At 50.3% G+C, this 16860-nt stretch overlaps 1 protein-coding gene across 3 annotated transcripts in view; it reads right to left on the reverse strand.

Moving 5' to 3' along the window:
* The window catches only part of DNAJA3 (DnaJ heat shock protein family (Hsp40) member A3), a 39367-nt gene that overhangs the window by 7031 nt on the left and 15476 nt on the right, over positions 1 to 16860 (reverse strand). The window contains exons 6-12 of one of the 3 annotated variants that reach the window (XM_004750512.3): positions 16474 to 16621; positions 15111 to 15175; positions 13490 to 13618; positions 12875 to 12990; positions 11937 to 12034; positions 4273 to 4388; positions 2386 to 3627 (exon numbers count right to left, since the gene is read on the reverse strand). In XM_004750512.3, coding sequence (XP_004750569.2) covers positions 4285 to 4388; positions 11937 to 12034; positions 12875 to 12990; positions 13490 to 13618; positions 15111 to 15175; positions 16474 to 16621 — 660 coding nt within the window. In that variant the 3' untranslated portion in view covers positions 2386 to 3627; positions 4273 to 4284. Of the gene's footprint in view, positions 1 to 2385; positions 3628 to 4272; positions 4389 to 11936; positions 12035 to 12874; positions 12991 to 13489; positions 13619 to 15110; positions 15176 to 16473; positions 16622 to 16860 lie in introns of those variants that run through there. The other 2 variants (XM_004750513.3, XM_045071953.1) reach the window with 2 other exon arrangements.

Genomic DNA, 16860 nt, shown 5'->3' on the forward strand with positions numbered 1-16860 from the left:
TTTTTTAAAAGATTTTATTTATTTATTTGACGCAGAGAGAGATCACAAGTAGGCAGAGAGGCAGGCAGAGAGAGATAGGGAAGCAGGCTCCCCGCCGAGCAGAGAGCCTGATGTGGAGCTCGAACCCAGGACCCCCGGGATCATGACCCGAGCCAACTGAGCCACGCAGGTGCCCGAAGAGCTGCTAACATTTTAAAATGAGACAGCTTTCCTAGTGTTACTGATAACAGCCTAAGGCTGGAAATAACCCAAATGCCTACCAGGGAATGATTGGAAAACAAACGTGGTCTATTCACAGAATGGAATTTACTCAGCCATAAAAAGGAATACTGATTCATGCTACAGGAATGAACCTTGACATATAGTAAGTGAAACCAGAAGGAACCAGAAGGGGTCACTATTGTATGATCCCGTTTACTTGAAATGTGCCAAACAGGCAGATCATAGAGGCAGGAAGTAGATTTGTGCCTGCCAGGGTCTGGGGGATTTTGGGAAATGGGGAGTAACTGCTGCTGATGGACATGGGATTTCTCTTCGGGGTGATGTAATTTCTAAAATTGTGATAGTTGCACAACATTGAACTAAAATCCACTAAACTGTATACTTTCAATGGCTGAATTGTAGAGCACAGGTAATCCCCAAAATGAAGTAACTAAAATCACCACATCAAAGTCGGGATGCCCAGCTTCTCTCCCAAAGCCCCAAAGGATTTGGAAGCACCGGTCTGAACTCCAGTGGCGCCCTCTTGGGTAGAGCTGAAGAGGAGATGTCTCCTTCCAACAGCACAGCCGGTCCAATGCTCCCTGTGGTCTCCAGGCACAAGGAAAGCAGGTAGGGACCCAGTCACTATAAGCTGCTGCCTGGCTCATCACTCCAAATGGATCTAACTTCCGGTGGAAAGGTATGGGCCACCCGGCTGGCTCAGTCGGTAGTGTGTGAGACTCTCGATCTTGGGGGTTTAAGCTTAGGCCCCACCATGGGTGCAGAGATTACTTAAGCATAAGATCTCTGGAGCACCTAGGTGGCTCAGTCAGTTAAGTGTCTGCCTTTGGCTCAGGTCATGATCTCCAGGTTCTGGGATCAAGTCCCACATCAGGCTCCCTGCTCAGCCAGGAGTCTGCTTCTCCCTCTGCCCAAACCCCACTCGTACTGGATCACTCACACTCCCTCTCTCAGATAAATAAATATTCTAAAAATAAAAAATTAAAAAAAAATACTTTAAAAATACAGGTTTCCCAGTGCTAAAACACCCCTTCTGCAAAAGCTGTAAGTGGTCTACATAATTCAGTGACAGACCCCAGTGCACAGAAGGGCAGCATGAGGATGGGGCAGTTTCTGGACACCTGGGTAACCAAGAAGCTTGTGGGACTGGACAGAACTGTCATCTTTGAGAAGGGGCTTTCATGAAAGAGAAGCAAGCGGGACGCCTGGGTGGCTCAGTTGGTTAAGCAGCTGCCTTCAGCTCAGGTCATGATCCCAGCGTCCTGGGATCGAGTCCCACATCGGACTCCTTGATCGGCAGGGAGCCTGCTTCTCCCTCTGCCTCTGCCTGCCATTCTGTCTGCCTGTGCTCGCTCTGTCTCCCTCTCTCTCTGATAAATAAATAAAATCTTAAAAAAAAAAAAAAAAAAAAAAAAGAGAGAAGCAAGCATTCAAGTCCACCCAATCCCAGCAGAGGCGTGCTGGTGGGTCGGGGCCAGGCTCCAGTGCCCAGGTCAGACTCAGCTATACATGACTGCACGCTACCACCTACTTCTCCACTCCTCTCCTGTGCCCACCAGCTCTTCCCAACCTCTTCACCCAGCCCAGCAAGGGCTCCCATGGCTTCCATGCTCAGCCCAGAACCCTGGGATGGGTCTGAGCTCTGTCTGTGCTCAGGGCCACTCTGGCTGTGCCAGGCATTGGGGCTTTTCTGAGCCTCAGCTGGGAGCCCCGACTAATCAAACTACAATGAGCAAAAAATTTAATGCAAAAAATAAATTAAATAAATAAATAATCAACGTTCTTCAGAAAACAACAGGGGGGAAAATCTAGTGAGGGAGGCAGTGACATGCACATCTTCTCGTGGGCTCCCAAAGAAAGAGTTACACTGAATTTCAGAACATTCACTCCAATCAGCCCACTGTCCCATGGCAAGCTCCCTGCTCTGGGATCTTGGCTGGAGGGTCAGTGCTTGTCAGAGCACCACCAAGCCACCAGTGTGCAGGTGCTCCTGGGCTGGTGGGACTCCGTGAACGAGGCCAGCTAACTCTCCAGCCAGCCCCAGGAAGGCCAGCGGTGATATGGGACAGTCCTGACTGCAGATGGCATACCAGCAACCCCACAGCTAAGTCCCCTGCAGAAAGTAGTCTGAACTCTGAAATTTCAAAGAACAAAGGACCACAATTTATGCTTTAAATATCTTTTGGCAGTAATCTTATTTACATTGATACAGAATCATTTTACATTCTTAGATCAGACAATAATAGATACTTTATTTTAGTAAATTATGAAGGAAAACAAAAAGGAAACTATTCATAAGTTTTCTCCATTAGCCTGTCTTACCACAGTAGGAGGATCTGGAAACACATGGAGCCCGCATATCCTACAAGCTGAGGCTGGGGAACAGTGTGTTTTGCTCTGGCTGGACGGTGAAACCTTCAATTGCTCAGACTGTGCTTTCCTTTTCTGAACAAACATTTCTACAGAAGATGACGACTCTCAGCATTAAATAATTTACACATACTTCTGAAAACAGATGTCAACTGTGTGAGAGGGGAGATCCAAGCCCCTGGCAGCCAGAGGGTCCAGGGCTCTGGGGTAACGGGCCATTAGCCTGCTGGGCCCAGGCTGCAGCTGTGACCACCTTTGGTCCAGCAGAAGGGCAGGAGCCCCACTCGACACCTGGCTTAGAACAACAAAACTCAACAGTTGAGGACGAAAGGCCACCCCACATGGGATGGAAGGAAGGACTCTCCGTCCTAATAAAGATCACAGCCCACATGGTCAGGAATGGCATGTCCAGGGATGCCCTTGGTATGTGCCTCCCCAGGCCCCAAAGTGCCCACATTCCAGCTGCTTGGGATCTTTGGGAATTAAAACTCACTCCAGGAAGAGAATAGGACGTCCCTGCTGAAGAGTGGATGATGTACGTGGTGGGGCATGCAGGCCCCAGGTTCCTCAGAAAGACAACCTGGTAGAAAAGAATCATTCCAGAACCTCCCGGAGGTTTGCTGAGAGGGAAATTAATCACTTCATGACTCGGTGCAGCTTAAGGCTTCATTTTTAAGCTGTAAGCATGGCCTTTAATTCTTTAACTAATATCTCCACATTTGATTCCAAATTAGAGTTTTAGCTCTGCAAGAAGTGTCCAGTTGTTTTATTCTGCCTGAGCCAGAAGAGGCCACGTCACCTACCCATGGACAGGGAAGTTCTACCATCCCTTATGTGTGCCACACCTTACTGCTCACAGGTTGTCCCCTGTGACCGTTCCATGGAGACGTGTGTTGTCACATGATTTTGCTGCTGCCAAGGCGGCCCAGGGCCTCTGCAGGCAGGGGCTCAGTGTTGTTGTTCTGGAATCCTTCCGGTGCCCTGGCCATGAGGAGGGGCAGCCGCTCCTGGCCTAGTTTCCAGTGGACCGTTTTCCTAAGCCAAGACACAAATGGTTACGTTTCACCAGCATCCCAGGAGGATGACACCCTGTGGGTGGGCTTCTGTCATCCTTGGGAGGGAGCTGCACCAGGAGTTCCAGCCACCAGGGACCAGAACAAGTAAAAAGTGAGTCCTGAGACATCACAGTGAGCAAGCGTGACTCCTGGCAGCCCCCTGAGGTTTACGTGGCCCTGAGCCTCCCAGGCAGGATGGGCGCTGAGTCAGGAGGCTGGGGAGATCTGAGTTCTAGGCCTGGCTCTGCTGTGACTCGCCCCCTGTGACCGTGGGTAGCCTGGTTCCCACTATTGCGGGACACAGGCCCCCAGAAGCTGGTGGAAGGAGGGCTGTGAGGCAGCCCCCAGTACAACCTCTCCAGGAAGTGGACATGGCAGAGGCCGACTGGGGTGGTCTGGTTCAGCCTGGCGCTGCTGGCTGAGGCTGCCTCCTAGCCCTGATGCCGGCATCTGCACAGACTGGGAGGCCTGCTTCTGATGAGTGCCAGATACACCACAGATACACTAAATCAGCACCTTTTCCAAGGCTGGGAGTGGGGGCAGGGTATGACACTGGTTAAAGCGAGGGAAAACAGGGATTAGTTCACAGGGAAACAAAGGGGAAGAAACCTCAGGGTTTTCCTACCTCAGCTGGGTATCAGTAGGTAAACATTTTCTTAAGTTTGGAAAGGAATCCCTCCTTGTCCTCCCCAGCCTCAGGCCTAGCCTTGCCTCCTGTGGAGCTATCCATGGTCCTGCCACCTGGGCACAAACAGCAGAAAGAACTGGGGTCAAGGGCGCCACTTCCAGGAGTCCCATCCCTGGCCCCGCCTACCCACACCTGACCACCCAGTGGCTAGGCACTCAAGAAGCCACCAACCATCATCTTGAGAGGGGAGGGGACCACTGCCCTGGCCAGGGCAGCCTCACCTGTCAGATGACTAAAGCAAACCAGCCACCCGGTGCTTTAGTGTATCCCAACTGTTCCTCAGTCACTGGCCCACAACAGGGAAACAAGACACAGAGAGGGACAATGACCAGCTATCTTCATTGTAACAACTGTCACAACTGCCAAGTGCCATGCCTTCCAGGCCAAGACACACAGATTTCTCAGAAGCTCATTTAATCCTTTACAAGAAAATTCCACAGATTAAAAAAAATTAAAAACACAAAACATGAATACACAGAGAGATTAGGCAGTTTGCTCAAGGTCACAGAGCTGGTGGGTGGGAGAGAGAACGGAGTTCAAACCCAAGCAGTCGGGTCCAGGACCCAGCTCTTAAAAACCTTGCCAATGACCCTTGGAAGGTGAAGAACACATGCCACTACCAACTGACCAGTTTCCACGCTCCATACATGTGCATCTAATGTCTCCAGGACACTCAGGGAGGGGACGTGATGCCTCGTGGAATCCCACAACATGTGCAGTTCTTTTGACCTGTAACGATGGCAGTGGGGAACCCTGTATGTCACTGGGCAAACTCCCTATCAAAAGCATCTAAGCCAGGGGCACCTGGGTGGCTCAGTGGGTTAAAGCCTCTGCCTTCAGCTCAGGTCACGGTCCTGGGATCTTGGAATCAAGCCCTGCATCGGGTGCTCTGCTCAGCGGGGAGCCTGCTTCTTCTCTCTCTCTGCCTACTTCATCTCTGTTGTCAAATAAATAAATAATTTTAAAAACCTTTAAAAAATAAATTAATTCATTTTAAAAAATAAAAATAAAAGCATCTAAGCCAGATGCTCCAGACAAGGGGAAGCTGCTCTGCTCTTTCTCCAGAGCCCAGGCAGAGGCTATAGAGATCAAGGCTACTGCATAAGCTTTTCCTTTTCAAGATCTGCCAGCCAGTAGGCAGGTAGGGTGTGAGTCTGCCATGAGCTTGATGATGCACCGGACAGCATTTTAAACTGCAGGGCAGGGGCGCCTGGGTGGCTCAGTGGGTTAAGCTGCTGCCTTCAGCTCAGGTCATGATCTCAGGGTCCTGGGATCGAGTCCTACATCCGGCTCTCTGCTCAGCAGGGGGCCTGCTTCCCTTCCTCTCTCTCTGTGATCTCTTCCCTTCCTCTCTCCTACTGTGATCTCTCTCTGTCAAATAAATAAATAAAATCTTTAAAAATAATAATAATAAAATAAACTGCAGGGCACGTCATTGATGTGCTAGGACGGATATGCTAAGTACACTGCGTGGCACAGGAAGAAATGGTCATGGTCCCCAAGATATCAGTCCGGTTACCAGGCCCCAAGCAGGGGTGGGTAAAGCCGTCCTAGGGTTCACCCCTCTGGGTAGTCCCATGCACCTGGCATGCTCCCAGAGTGCAGAAAGAGAGCAGTGGCCCCAAACAAGGATGTGCTAACCAAGGTCTGAGCGATCACCAAAGCCAAGGTGGCCGGGACTCCCAGAGTTCCCCCGCGGAGGACCTGGGCACTGAACAATCACCACAGCAGAGGTGCCACTGCCACAGATGACAAGGCCACGTGTGCCTTCCCATAGTCCCTCATGTCCCCATTCTTATATAAAGGCAAAGACCCTCCTAACACAAAGCAACACACAACTCAGAAATTTCCCATCACTCCTGGGTTTCCTCAGACACATGAGAGCAAGACTATTGAATTTCGTAGTGTTCTTGTTACGAGGGCGATAAATCTTTGTGCGTGCGCACGTGTCACTATGAGTTACAGCTGGTAGAGATTTTATTATGTGGCAAGTACCATGTTACACACTTTCCCTACTTGATCTCATTTGATCATATAAAGACCCCATGAAATAGGTGCTGTTATAGTTCCCAAAAGAGGAAGTGATTTCCTAATCATTTTTTCCAATTTCCAGTCAATAACAGCAGACCAGGGCCATGCATCAGCGGACATCAGAACCCAAACTGTTAGCTACCAGTCATGACAGCACACAGAAACACTCAGACTGCTGTCATCCTCTTCCCCCAACTCTGCTGTTGTCACCTGGAAGGCGAGGAGCAATTATGCCCCATGGCGACAGGCATTTGAGGCATGGTGGCCAAAGTCCCCAGAACAAGCATCTAGTTAACTGGTTAATGATTCACAATAAAAAATAAATAAAATAACAAAACACAGACACAAGCTCTGAAATTCTCACCCCCTACCACCAGGAATACCGTCTCATCTATTTTATTTTTTTAAGATTTTATTGATTTAATAGAGAACGTGCACAAGTGAGTGCGCACAAGCAGGGGGAGCTACAGAGGGAGAGGGAGAAGCAGACACCCCATGCAAAATAGGGAGCCCAACGTGGGACTTGATCCCAGGCTCCCAAGATCATGACTTGAGTCGAAAGCAGACGTTTAACCGACCTGCCACCCAGGTCCTTCGTCTCTGTTTTATTTTTTCATTTTTATTTATTTTTGAAGATTTTATTTGTTTGACAGAGACACAGTGAGAGAGAACAAAAGCAGGGGGAGTGGGAGAGGGAGAAGCAGGCTTCCTGCCGAGCAGGGAGCCTGATGCGGGGCTCAGCCCAGGACCCCAAGACCACGACCTGAGCTGAAGGCAGATGCCTAATGACTGAGCCACCCAGACGCCCCTCATCTCTACTTTAAATTTGGATAAAAGGACTACAGTTTCCTTCAGGAACAAGGTTTACTGGCAGGGGCATCAAAGGATGTAAGCACCAAATTTAAAACTCTGAACCAAATGTCAGGAATAAACTATGCACATAGATGACCAAGTCTATAAACACAGGGCTTCTCTAGCCTGGGGCAGGAGGACGGACGTGTCCTTACAGGATATCCTGGACATTCAGGTGCCTGCTGATCTCAGGACAGGACACAAACAAGGGCACTTGGCTCCAAAGCTTCTGTAAACACAGCCAGTACGTGACTCCTGACATTAGAAGAGGAAATGCCCAAGCTGGAAGCCCACTCCAGCCAAACGGGCATTACACAAGCACCTCTAGTTTATACCTTCAGAAGGGCTGCCCAGCAGTCTAACAGAGGTCCAAGCTGAAGCCACAGGTCTCCTCTCTCCCCAGAGCGGCTTACATTCCCATCCCTCAGAACATCTCCCAACCAATGGTTAGGAAAAGGGAATTCAAATAAACGCAGCCAACATTCACTAAGTGGCCTTGTGCCAGGCGCCATGCAAGGTGCTAGGGGAGACAGAGAACATGCCAGCTTCCTACAGGCAGGGATTCCAGGTCAGGACTGCTTGATGGCTATTTATAAGGTGAGGCCAGGGGAAGAGGAACACCTAATGCTCATCCCATGAATATGTGCCACGCTTTTGGGTCAAATTTTTTTCTCCACATGCACAAAGTCCTAGTGTTATGAGGAAGGTCTGGCACATATCTGGGGTTCAACACTTGCCACCTTCTCCCATCATCTGCAGCTGGCTGAAGGCAGGGACCCTGTCACCCCACATCATTTCTTAACACACAACAAATGCTACACGAATGTTAAGTCTGAAGAAACAGAGGCCAACAGGACTCCAGGACCTGATTTCTAAGGACTGGGTCACCCTACAGGTGGACATGCAGGTCTACAGTCACAGCCTGACTCCCTGAACCGTCTACACACAAAGACTGAGCCCACAAGAAGACCTCTCATTCTATTAAAACGTCTTTCCTTCTTTATCTTCCTGCCTCCGGACTGTGTAAAGGTCAACACTGTCAACTATGTCATCAGAGAAGAGAAACAGCAGGTGGGATACGAGCTCTGAAATTGGTTTCTACACTTACAGTTAAACGTGTGTATGGGTGTTGTCACCAAGAATTAACAATGACCCAGAAACACAAACAATGAGCCATGCTATCTTTAACCCCAAAAGTCATCAGAGCGCCCCGATTCCCTGTGTCCTGTTGCTTAGCCCTGAGTCCTGAGAGTCCCTAAGCACACCACATCTTTCTGGACTTTCTGGTTCACAGACTGGGAAAGAAGTTAGGCTCAGCCATTAAGGATTTCACCAGCTACATCAGGGACCAAAAATAAGCAAGAGAGACTAAATCCCCCTAAAACTTTAGGTCAGTTTTCTATGTAATTGTATCTATCCCAAATGCCTTCTGGGTGCCCCTTTCCTAACAAAAGCAAAGACACCCTGGAATCAGCTTTTATCTGTGATGACTCTCGGCAGTCTCCAAGGACACCCTGACTCCTGTGTACTTGCAGGCCATTAAACAAGTGATCTGAGGGATGCCTAGGCAGCTCAGTCAGTTGAGCATCTGCCTCTGGCTCGGGTCATGACCCCGGCACCCTGGGATCAAGTCCCATATTGTACTCCCTGATCAGGAGGGAGCCTATTTCTCCTTCTCCCTCTGCCTGCTGCTCCCTCTGCTTGTGCTCTGTCAGATAAATAAATTAAATCTTAAAAACAAAAAAAAGGTGATCTGAGTACACCTTATCTCATGAAACAATGATATCGGAACACAACAGCTTCTAGCACAGCTCAGTTACCTTTTGTTAAAGCTTGAAATAAGAGATTCAGACTCTACTTAAATAAATGTGACCCACTACTAGTGAAGTTGTCAGGAAATGGGAATTGTATGTAGTGTCATATTTTCACATGAAGACTACACAAGTAATACTCTTCACAGTATAGTGAAGTTGAACCACATCTGGGCAGCAGACTGACAACGTGCTCTTTGAAGTTAATTCCAAGACTTTTAAATCCTATTTAAAAAGTTATGTCAACAAAATCTTTAAAAAAAAGGGAGGGGGCGCCTGGGTGGCTCAGTGGGTTAAAGCCTCTGCCTTCGGCTCGGGTCGTGATCCCGGGGTCCTGGGATCAAGCCCCACATCCAGCTCTCTGCTCAGCAGGGAGCCTGCTTCTTCCACTCTCTCTCTCTGCCTACTTGTGATATGTCTGTCAAATAAATAAATAAAATATTTTTAAAATAAATAAATAAAAAGTTATGTCTGGGGGCGCCTGGGTGGCTTAGTCAGTAAGCATCTGCCTTCAGCTCAGGTCATGATCTCAGGGTCCCAGGGTCAAGCCCTGCATTAGGCTCTCTGCTCAGCAGGGAATCTGCTTCTCCCTCTGCCTCTGCTGCTCCCCCTGCTTGTGTTCCCTCTCTCTCTCACACACACACTTTCCCTCTCTTTCTCAGTCCCAGATGAATAAAATCTTTTTTAAAAAATTAAAAACAATAAAAATAGGGGTGCTTGGGTGGCTCAGTGGGTTAAGCTTCTGCCTTGGGCTCAGGTCATGATCTCAGGGTCCTGGGATCAAGCCCCACATCTCTGCTCAGCGGGGAGCCTGCCCCCCACCCTGCCTGCCTCTCCGCCTACTTGTGATCTCTCTCTCTGTCAAACAGATAAATAAAGGCCACCTGGGTGGCTCAGTGGGTTAAGGCCTCTGCCTTCGGCTCAGGTCATGATCTCAGGGTCCTGGGATCGAGTCCCGCATCGGGCTCTCTGCTCAGCAGGGAGCCTGCTTCCCTTCCTCTCTCTCTGCCTGCCTCTCTGCCTACTTGTGATCTCTGTCAAATAAATAAATAAAATCTTTAAAAAAAGAAAAAAACAAATAGATAAATAAAATCTTTAAAAAAATAAGTAAATAAATAAAAATTTTTTTTAATATTTTATTTATTTATTTGACAGTGAGAGATCACAAGTAGGCAGAGAGGCGGGCAGAGAGAGAGGAAGGGAAGCAGGCTACCTGCTGAGCAGAAAGCCCGATGTGGGGCTTGATCCCAGGACCCTGAGATCATGACCTGAGCCGAAGGCAGCGGCTTAACCCACTGAGCCACCCAGGCGCCCCAAATTTAAAAAAATTTTTTTAGGGGCGCCTGGGTGGCTCAGTGGGTTAAAGCCTCTGCTTTCGGCTCAGGTCATGATCCCAGAGTCCTGGGATCAAATCCCGCATCGGGCTCTCTGCTCAGCAGGGAGCCTGCTTCCCCCTCTCTCTCTGCCTGCCTCTCTGCCTACTTGTGATCTCTGTCTGTCAGATAAATAAATAAAATCTTTAAAAAAAAAAAATTTTTTTTTAAATCGTGTCTGGGAGCCAAACTTCCCACTGGAATACAACTCTGAAATGACAATGAAAGTGAGTAGGAAAGGAAAAATAATTTGGCACACCTATTGCACTTTATAAACAACTGTCAGAAAGTTATTGAATGCATATATTAAAGTTAAATTATGCTCAGTAAAATTATGTCAATAAAAATTTAAAAGGAGGAACTGGCAAAGTGTCTGGCGCACGAGGTTCCCAATAAAGCCTGGCTGGACAAGGGGAAAGGGAACTCGCTATCCAGACAAGGAACAACTATGAAAATCATGAGGCTCAGAAGGACTCTCGTAAGCTGACTGTATGACCAACTCTCAATTTAAACCACCAGAAAGAACTTTTTATAAAAACACCGACACCATGTGGGCTCACTCAGGCAGATGTCAAGTTCCCCGTAGGTGGGGAGAGGAGGAAAGCTAGGGTATTTGCAGAGCAAGACTCCCATGCTAAGTAACCGGGACGGCTTGAGGAGCACAACCAGAACTACACAGAAGAGCTACTCTCCCTTCTCTTTACTTCAAGGGATGTAACAAGAATATAAAAGTCCAGGCACCAAACCATTCCATCTAGTCAGGCTACAGACAGGATCTGTGATGGCTCCTTCTGTGCAGAGGACTAGGTCCCCTGGACTCCACACACACCTCAACAAAGTCCATGCAGAGCCCTTGCCTCTGGGACCGCCACCCCTGGCTCCCAGGCCAAGTCCTCCAGCTCGCTGGGAACTCCCATCACCTGCTCCCGGGGCCCATTCAGGCTCTGAGGACATGGGCAGGGGCGTCCAGGACCCAGACAAAAACACAACGAGGCAGCGAGGAGGAAGCGCAGGTGGCTGAAGCCAGAGCACCCACATGGCCTGTCCCCATGTTCTGCACAGACAGCAGAACACCGGAGCTCCGGGTACGTGAGGCATCTGCTCATGGCCACAGGAGTTCAGAGTCAGACCTGCTGTGCTCACGCAGACCTGCAGCCACGTGACTGGCTTTTTTACTGAGGTCTCAGCGAGCGGTTCGGGGTCCATCTTCTCCTTCAGCTGCTACAAGGAGTGTCACGTAGGGTTATGCCCAAGTCACAGGGCAAGTGGCAGAACCACGGATAGAACTCAGAAGAGCAGCTCTCGGGAGACACACAGCTGCTCTCCGGCAGGAGGTGTGCTGAGCTCCTGACCTCAGCGCACACAGGCCAAGTTAGGGCGGGGCCTTATTGGGAGCGAGGCTGGCACTCAGCTCTTCCTAGCTCACAGCTCCCCTCACTTTACCGTGCTTCCACAAGCGAAAACCCCAACATGCTTCTGATCATGTGTCCTCCAACGACTGAGAGGACTTCCATACGTCGCCATGCCACCTTACCTGTGCTGGTGTTGGTGACACCATTCACTGTCCCCTCCACGTCGGTCTCATCCTCGGCGTAGCTCAGGATCAAGCTCTGCTGCCGGCTTGTTAGTCTCCTGTGGACCAAACACAGTGGAGTATTTCCTCGAGGCAGCCCTTTAAATGATGGTCTTGGCCAGTTTCCATGTCAGCATGTGGGAAATGTGGGGCCCCCAATCTAGGCAGGGGCACACACCTTGAACCTGAGAGCCACACCCTCGAAGATTCGATCAAGAAAATGGAAACTACCACGCTCACCATGGCGAGCGCCCCATCAGCTATCGAACTACCAAATGGCTGTGGTACATCTGAAAACTAACACAACGTTAAGGAAGAAAATCTCTTAAAATACCCTAAGCTGTTTTTAAACAGCGGACAATACCAAATAGTTTACTTAAAAGGGGCAGGGTGGGGAGGAGGGTCTTACAATCTTCTCACATAGGAAGTTAACTAACTAAAAGGTGTGCCGGAGAGCCGAGAGCTGGTCTTCCCCAGTGGGGTGGGATGCCACAGCACTGTGCCCGGCTCTCCTCCCAGAGGACACAGATGTCAGCACCATGATCCAGTTACAGATCTGCCTCTCCAGCAGACCCCCGTACCCTGAGAGCAGTAATAATAAAATCAATAGCAGCTACAGCCACGTCTGCCCGATGTGTTACTCAATTTTCCAGAAGCTAAGGAGGTCAACTTTTTTTTTTATTATGCCTACTTTGCTAGGGGGACCTAGGGCCGGACATACCTGACTAGAGGGAGGAAGAAGCCCCAGCCTGAAGCCTCAGTGCTCACAGCAGCAGACAGCAGGCCCAGGCTGGGGCTCAGCACAGGGCCTGGCTGGGAAAAAGCCCTCAACCCGCCCCTGCTGGGTGGGAAAGGTGGGGAGATCGGGAGGACCTCACCATGGCTATGTGGGCACGCACTTGGGAACTCTTATCTTGATGTGAATGTAGTGATCTCCGTAGCCGTAGCTGTTAATCCGGGGGATGCCCTTCCCACTCATCCGAATCTTCTGGTCTGTCTGAATCCCAGGAGGGATCTACATAGAAAGGAAAGCTGTGGTTTGCCAGTTGCTCGAATGGGAAATCTTTCAAGACACAAAGACTTACTCCTAGGAAAGAACTGCCATTCAGGTTCCTAGACAACCACATGGAAACTGGCTACTGGGGTCTGTCCTGAGCACAGCTTGTGATGGGGGCTTGCCAGCAGGCGAGGCCACAAGGAGTGAGGGAACACAGAGAGCAAGAGCGGGGAGGAGGCAAAACCAACAGAGGGGCACAGTGCTGAGGCTGGTGCCTGATGCCCACAGAGGAGCGGATGCAAGCCAGGAACTGCCTTCCAGGGCCACTCCACAGTCAAGGCCCACGGTCTATGATTCGAACCCAAGCAATGGCCTGAGCCTCCTGCTGCCTCCCCCAGACCTCATCTCTGAGTCCTCAACATGCTGCTTGCTCACAGGTGCTGCCACTTCTCAGCCATTTCAGAAAACAAGAGACCAGTGAAGCACAAGACTGGCAAAGACATCCCCGCCCTCTTACCGTCACAGTAATCGTCTCGTACAGGCCCTGCGCTCTGGCTGTCCCTCCAAGAAGAGCCTGAGCTATGGAAATAAAGAGGTCGGAGTGGATGTCTGCACCGTCCCTCCGGAACACAGGGCTTTTCTGCACCTAGGACCAAACACGGGAGATGCGGTCATACTTGGAGAACTCCCCCATGGAGACGGGACAACAGCCCCACATCCCAGCAGCCTGGACACAGGCCCTGACGTGCGCTCCGGTGACGCTTCTTCTCTGTGAGGAGCAGAGGACCGAGGACAGAATGTACTTCCTCCGGAGCACAGTGCGACCCCAGGCTCCGGGAGTTACATCAGATTTGTTTCTGTGCTGCAACGCCAGCATGTCAGTCTCAGATGAAGTCGTGCAGTCGACCAATAAAAAAGTAAAATTGGCTTTTTGAACATTAACAAAAAATATCTTACTCTCCTAGAAAGTTTAAAGAAAGAAAGACTAGTACACCTACAAAAGCCAAGCAGTTTATCTTTCAAACAGTCATTTGGTACAAACTATCCTCAAAACAGACAAGGCAGCACTGGAATGACTCTGACTTTATAAGCACTTTTGGGCGTCAAAGACGCTCCCTGCCTTGCAGCCAGGTCTCCTCTCTGTGCTCGTCTCTTACCACAGGGGAGCAGAGTCTGGAACCCCGATGAAGCCCGTCGTAGAGCTTGGCTTCCAGGAGGCCACCTTTGTGGGTCTCCTGGTCTAGCAGTTCACCCTTTATGGTATTTTTCCTCTTTGCTTTAAATTATGAAATATTTCACACACATATGAACAGACGAAACTAAATAACATCACACACATGGTGCCCACAACCCAGCAGCACTAACAAGCCCCCGGCCCTTCCCCCCTCCGGAGTGACCACCACGATGAAGGCAGCAGTGACCGTTCCTACATACGTACACATGTCCCCAAATAACACACAGCACCATCTCACGTGTAAACTGTTTACCGTCTCCCTCCCTGCCTCTGCTGGGAATCCGCTTTCTTTCCCTCACTGGTAACTGAGAAGTCTCAAGATGTGTCGTGCTGACACCTGAGGCTCTGGTTTCTTCCTCTGGCTGCTCGGAGGCACGCCAGCCCCCAGGGGGGTGCACTCGGCCACTTTCCTCTCTAGGGGCAGCAGGCTGTTGTCAGAGTCTTGCTGGGAGGAGGAAGGAGTCTTGCATGCAGTCTGCGCGGCCGTCCTCAGACGTGCACCTGGCGGGGCTGCGGAGACAGGGCGCTATCCCCCTCACCATCCCCTCGTTCCAGAAACCTGGGTCTGCCCCTGCACCTGGTATGTAGAGCTGTGCCTCTGGCACTTACTATCCCCACACACAATTCAACACATAAATAAAAACACAAGAAAACGTGTTCTGTATTTTCATGTGTCCTATGTCTCCAACCGAATCTCGAGGTAACTTTGTTCTGTCCAACCCTACCACAAAGGTTTGACATGATGCATGTTTAACCACGCCACTGAGATGGCCACTGCTGCCCTCAGAAATGGAGATGGCCAGACACGCTTCCATGAAGCACCAGCCTCTCCCCAGCCGGGCCAGGCCGCACCCACGCCCAGCGGGAGAGGGCCAGGGAGAAGCTGTGCGGGCAGAGCACCTACCCTGAATGTGACGAAAATTTCCCGTTTTCCTACAGGCATCCGCACGGTCTGGCCATCCTCGACTCCTGAAAGAAGAACAGAAGCTCAAAAGGGAAGAGTTATCTTGGGACCTCCCAAGGAATTTTCTGCCCTAGATCCATTTACAAACCCCTGACTTCCTCACCCATGCCTGTTAGTGAGGAGCTACACAATTACCCACAGCACATCCAACGACTGTGACTTCTTACAGGTGCAAATATAGCAAGTGATGAGCAAACAAGAGCACCGTCTACTCATTTACCCACGTCACGGACCCTGGCTCCTACCCGTCTGTGTAGGAGCCCAGTGAATGCAGAGTCTAATAGGGGGCACAGCTATCAACCAAACTAACGCTAACAAATGCATCATTACAAAGAGGTCACGTTCTTAGAGGAAAAGACAAAGGACATCTAAGGAACAGGGAGAGCTCCAGAAAGCTGCCCCCGGGAAAGCAACACTCAGGCTAGGAGTTCCGGGAGGAGAGTCAGCCTGCTGAAAAGAAGGGGGAAAGTGAGCTTCGGACACACGGAGTGGTACGCCAAGGCTCTGTCCTGGAAGGCATCACAGCCTGTTCACGGAGCTACGTGAAAGGGGCACCTTGGCGGCTCAGTTGTTAAGCATCTGCCTTCAGCTTGGGTCATGATCCCAGGGTCCTGGGATCGAGCCCTGCATTGGGCTCCCTGCTCAATGGAGAACCTGCTTCTCCCTCTCCCACTCCCCCTGCTTGTGTTCTCTCTCTCGCTGTCTCTCTGTCAAATAAATAAATAAAACTAAAAAACAAAACAAAACAAAAAAAACCGTCCCTTTGGGGAAAAAAAAAAAAAAAAAAGAACAAAAAAGGAGCTATGTGAAAATCAGAAGGCCGCAGGGCAGGCAGCCAGGGAAGACTAAGGCAGACGCCGGCAGGGGCTGAGACTGGAGACATTCCCCACCCCAAAAGTCACAGCGCGCTCTGCAGGGCGAGTGATAAGATCACCCCACCACGCAGAAAACCTGCCCTGGGAGAAAGAGACAGGTGGGGAGAGCAGTCACAGGCTGCCGCTGGAGGCCGGAGGGAGGAGTGGCGGTGCAGACTGGGCTGGCAGAGGGGACAAGGCTGGCCTCGTCGACTGAAGAGGAGCCCCACACAGGAGCAGAGCAGGCATGTCTGGTCCCTTCTGCCCAACATGGCATGCAAGTGTAGTCTGTAAGCCTGACCAATGCAAAGACAAAAACTCAAGGAGATTCTAGTCCCCCCTCCAGTCTGGGGCCGTAGGCCCTTAACCACAGCTTCAAGAGCCCATCACAAGGAAACAAAGGCCTCAGCTCTCCCAGCCCCCAGTGCGTAGGGGACCCCAGGACCAACCGGCAGGCACGGGGATCACCACTTTCTTCTTCTGCTTGGCTTGTCCTGCTCCTCTGCACACCACACAAGGAGTTGTGATGATGGAGCCTCGGCCCCCACATCTCCGACACGTGGAGCGCATCACAAAAGGGCCTGTATTTATGGTTTCCTGATAAAGAGAAGAAAAACGGAACCCTTAAGCACACAGGTTAATTCTAACAGCCAAGCCTCTGGGGATACAATGTACACCAGAGAAAGGTCTCACTGAAGACTCGTGTTCTGTGTGAACACACTAAAACATGCCATCCACGAGTATAGGGGCAGAGGCTCACAATACCTAGTCTGATCTTCTGGAACATGCTGACTTCTCAACACCAAATCACCAAGCTGATTATTTAGGCCTGGAAA

Source organism: Mustela putorius, unplaced genomic scaffold, assembly GCF_011764305.1.
Source record: "Mustela putorius furo isolate JIRA1106 unplaced genomic scaffold, ASM1176430v1.1 tig00004007_pilon_pilon_pilon, whole genome shotgun sequence".
Taxonomy (NCBI): Eukaryota; Metazoa; Chordata; class Mammalia; order Carnivora; family Mustelidae; genus Mustela; species Mustela putorius.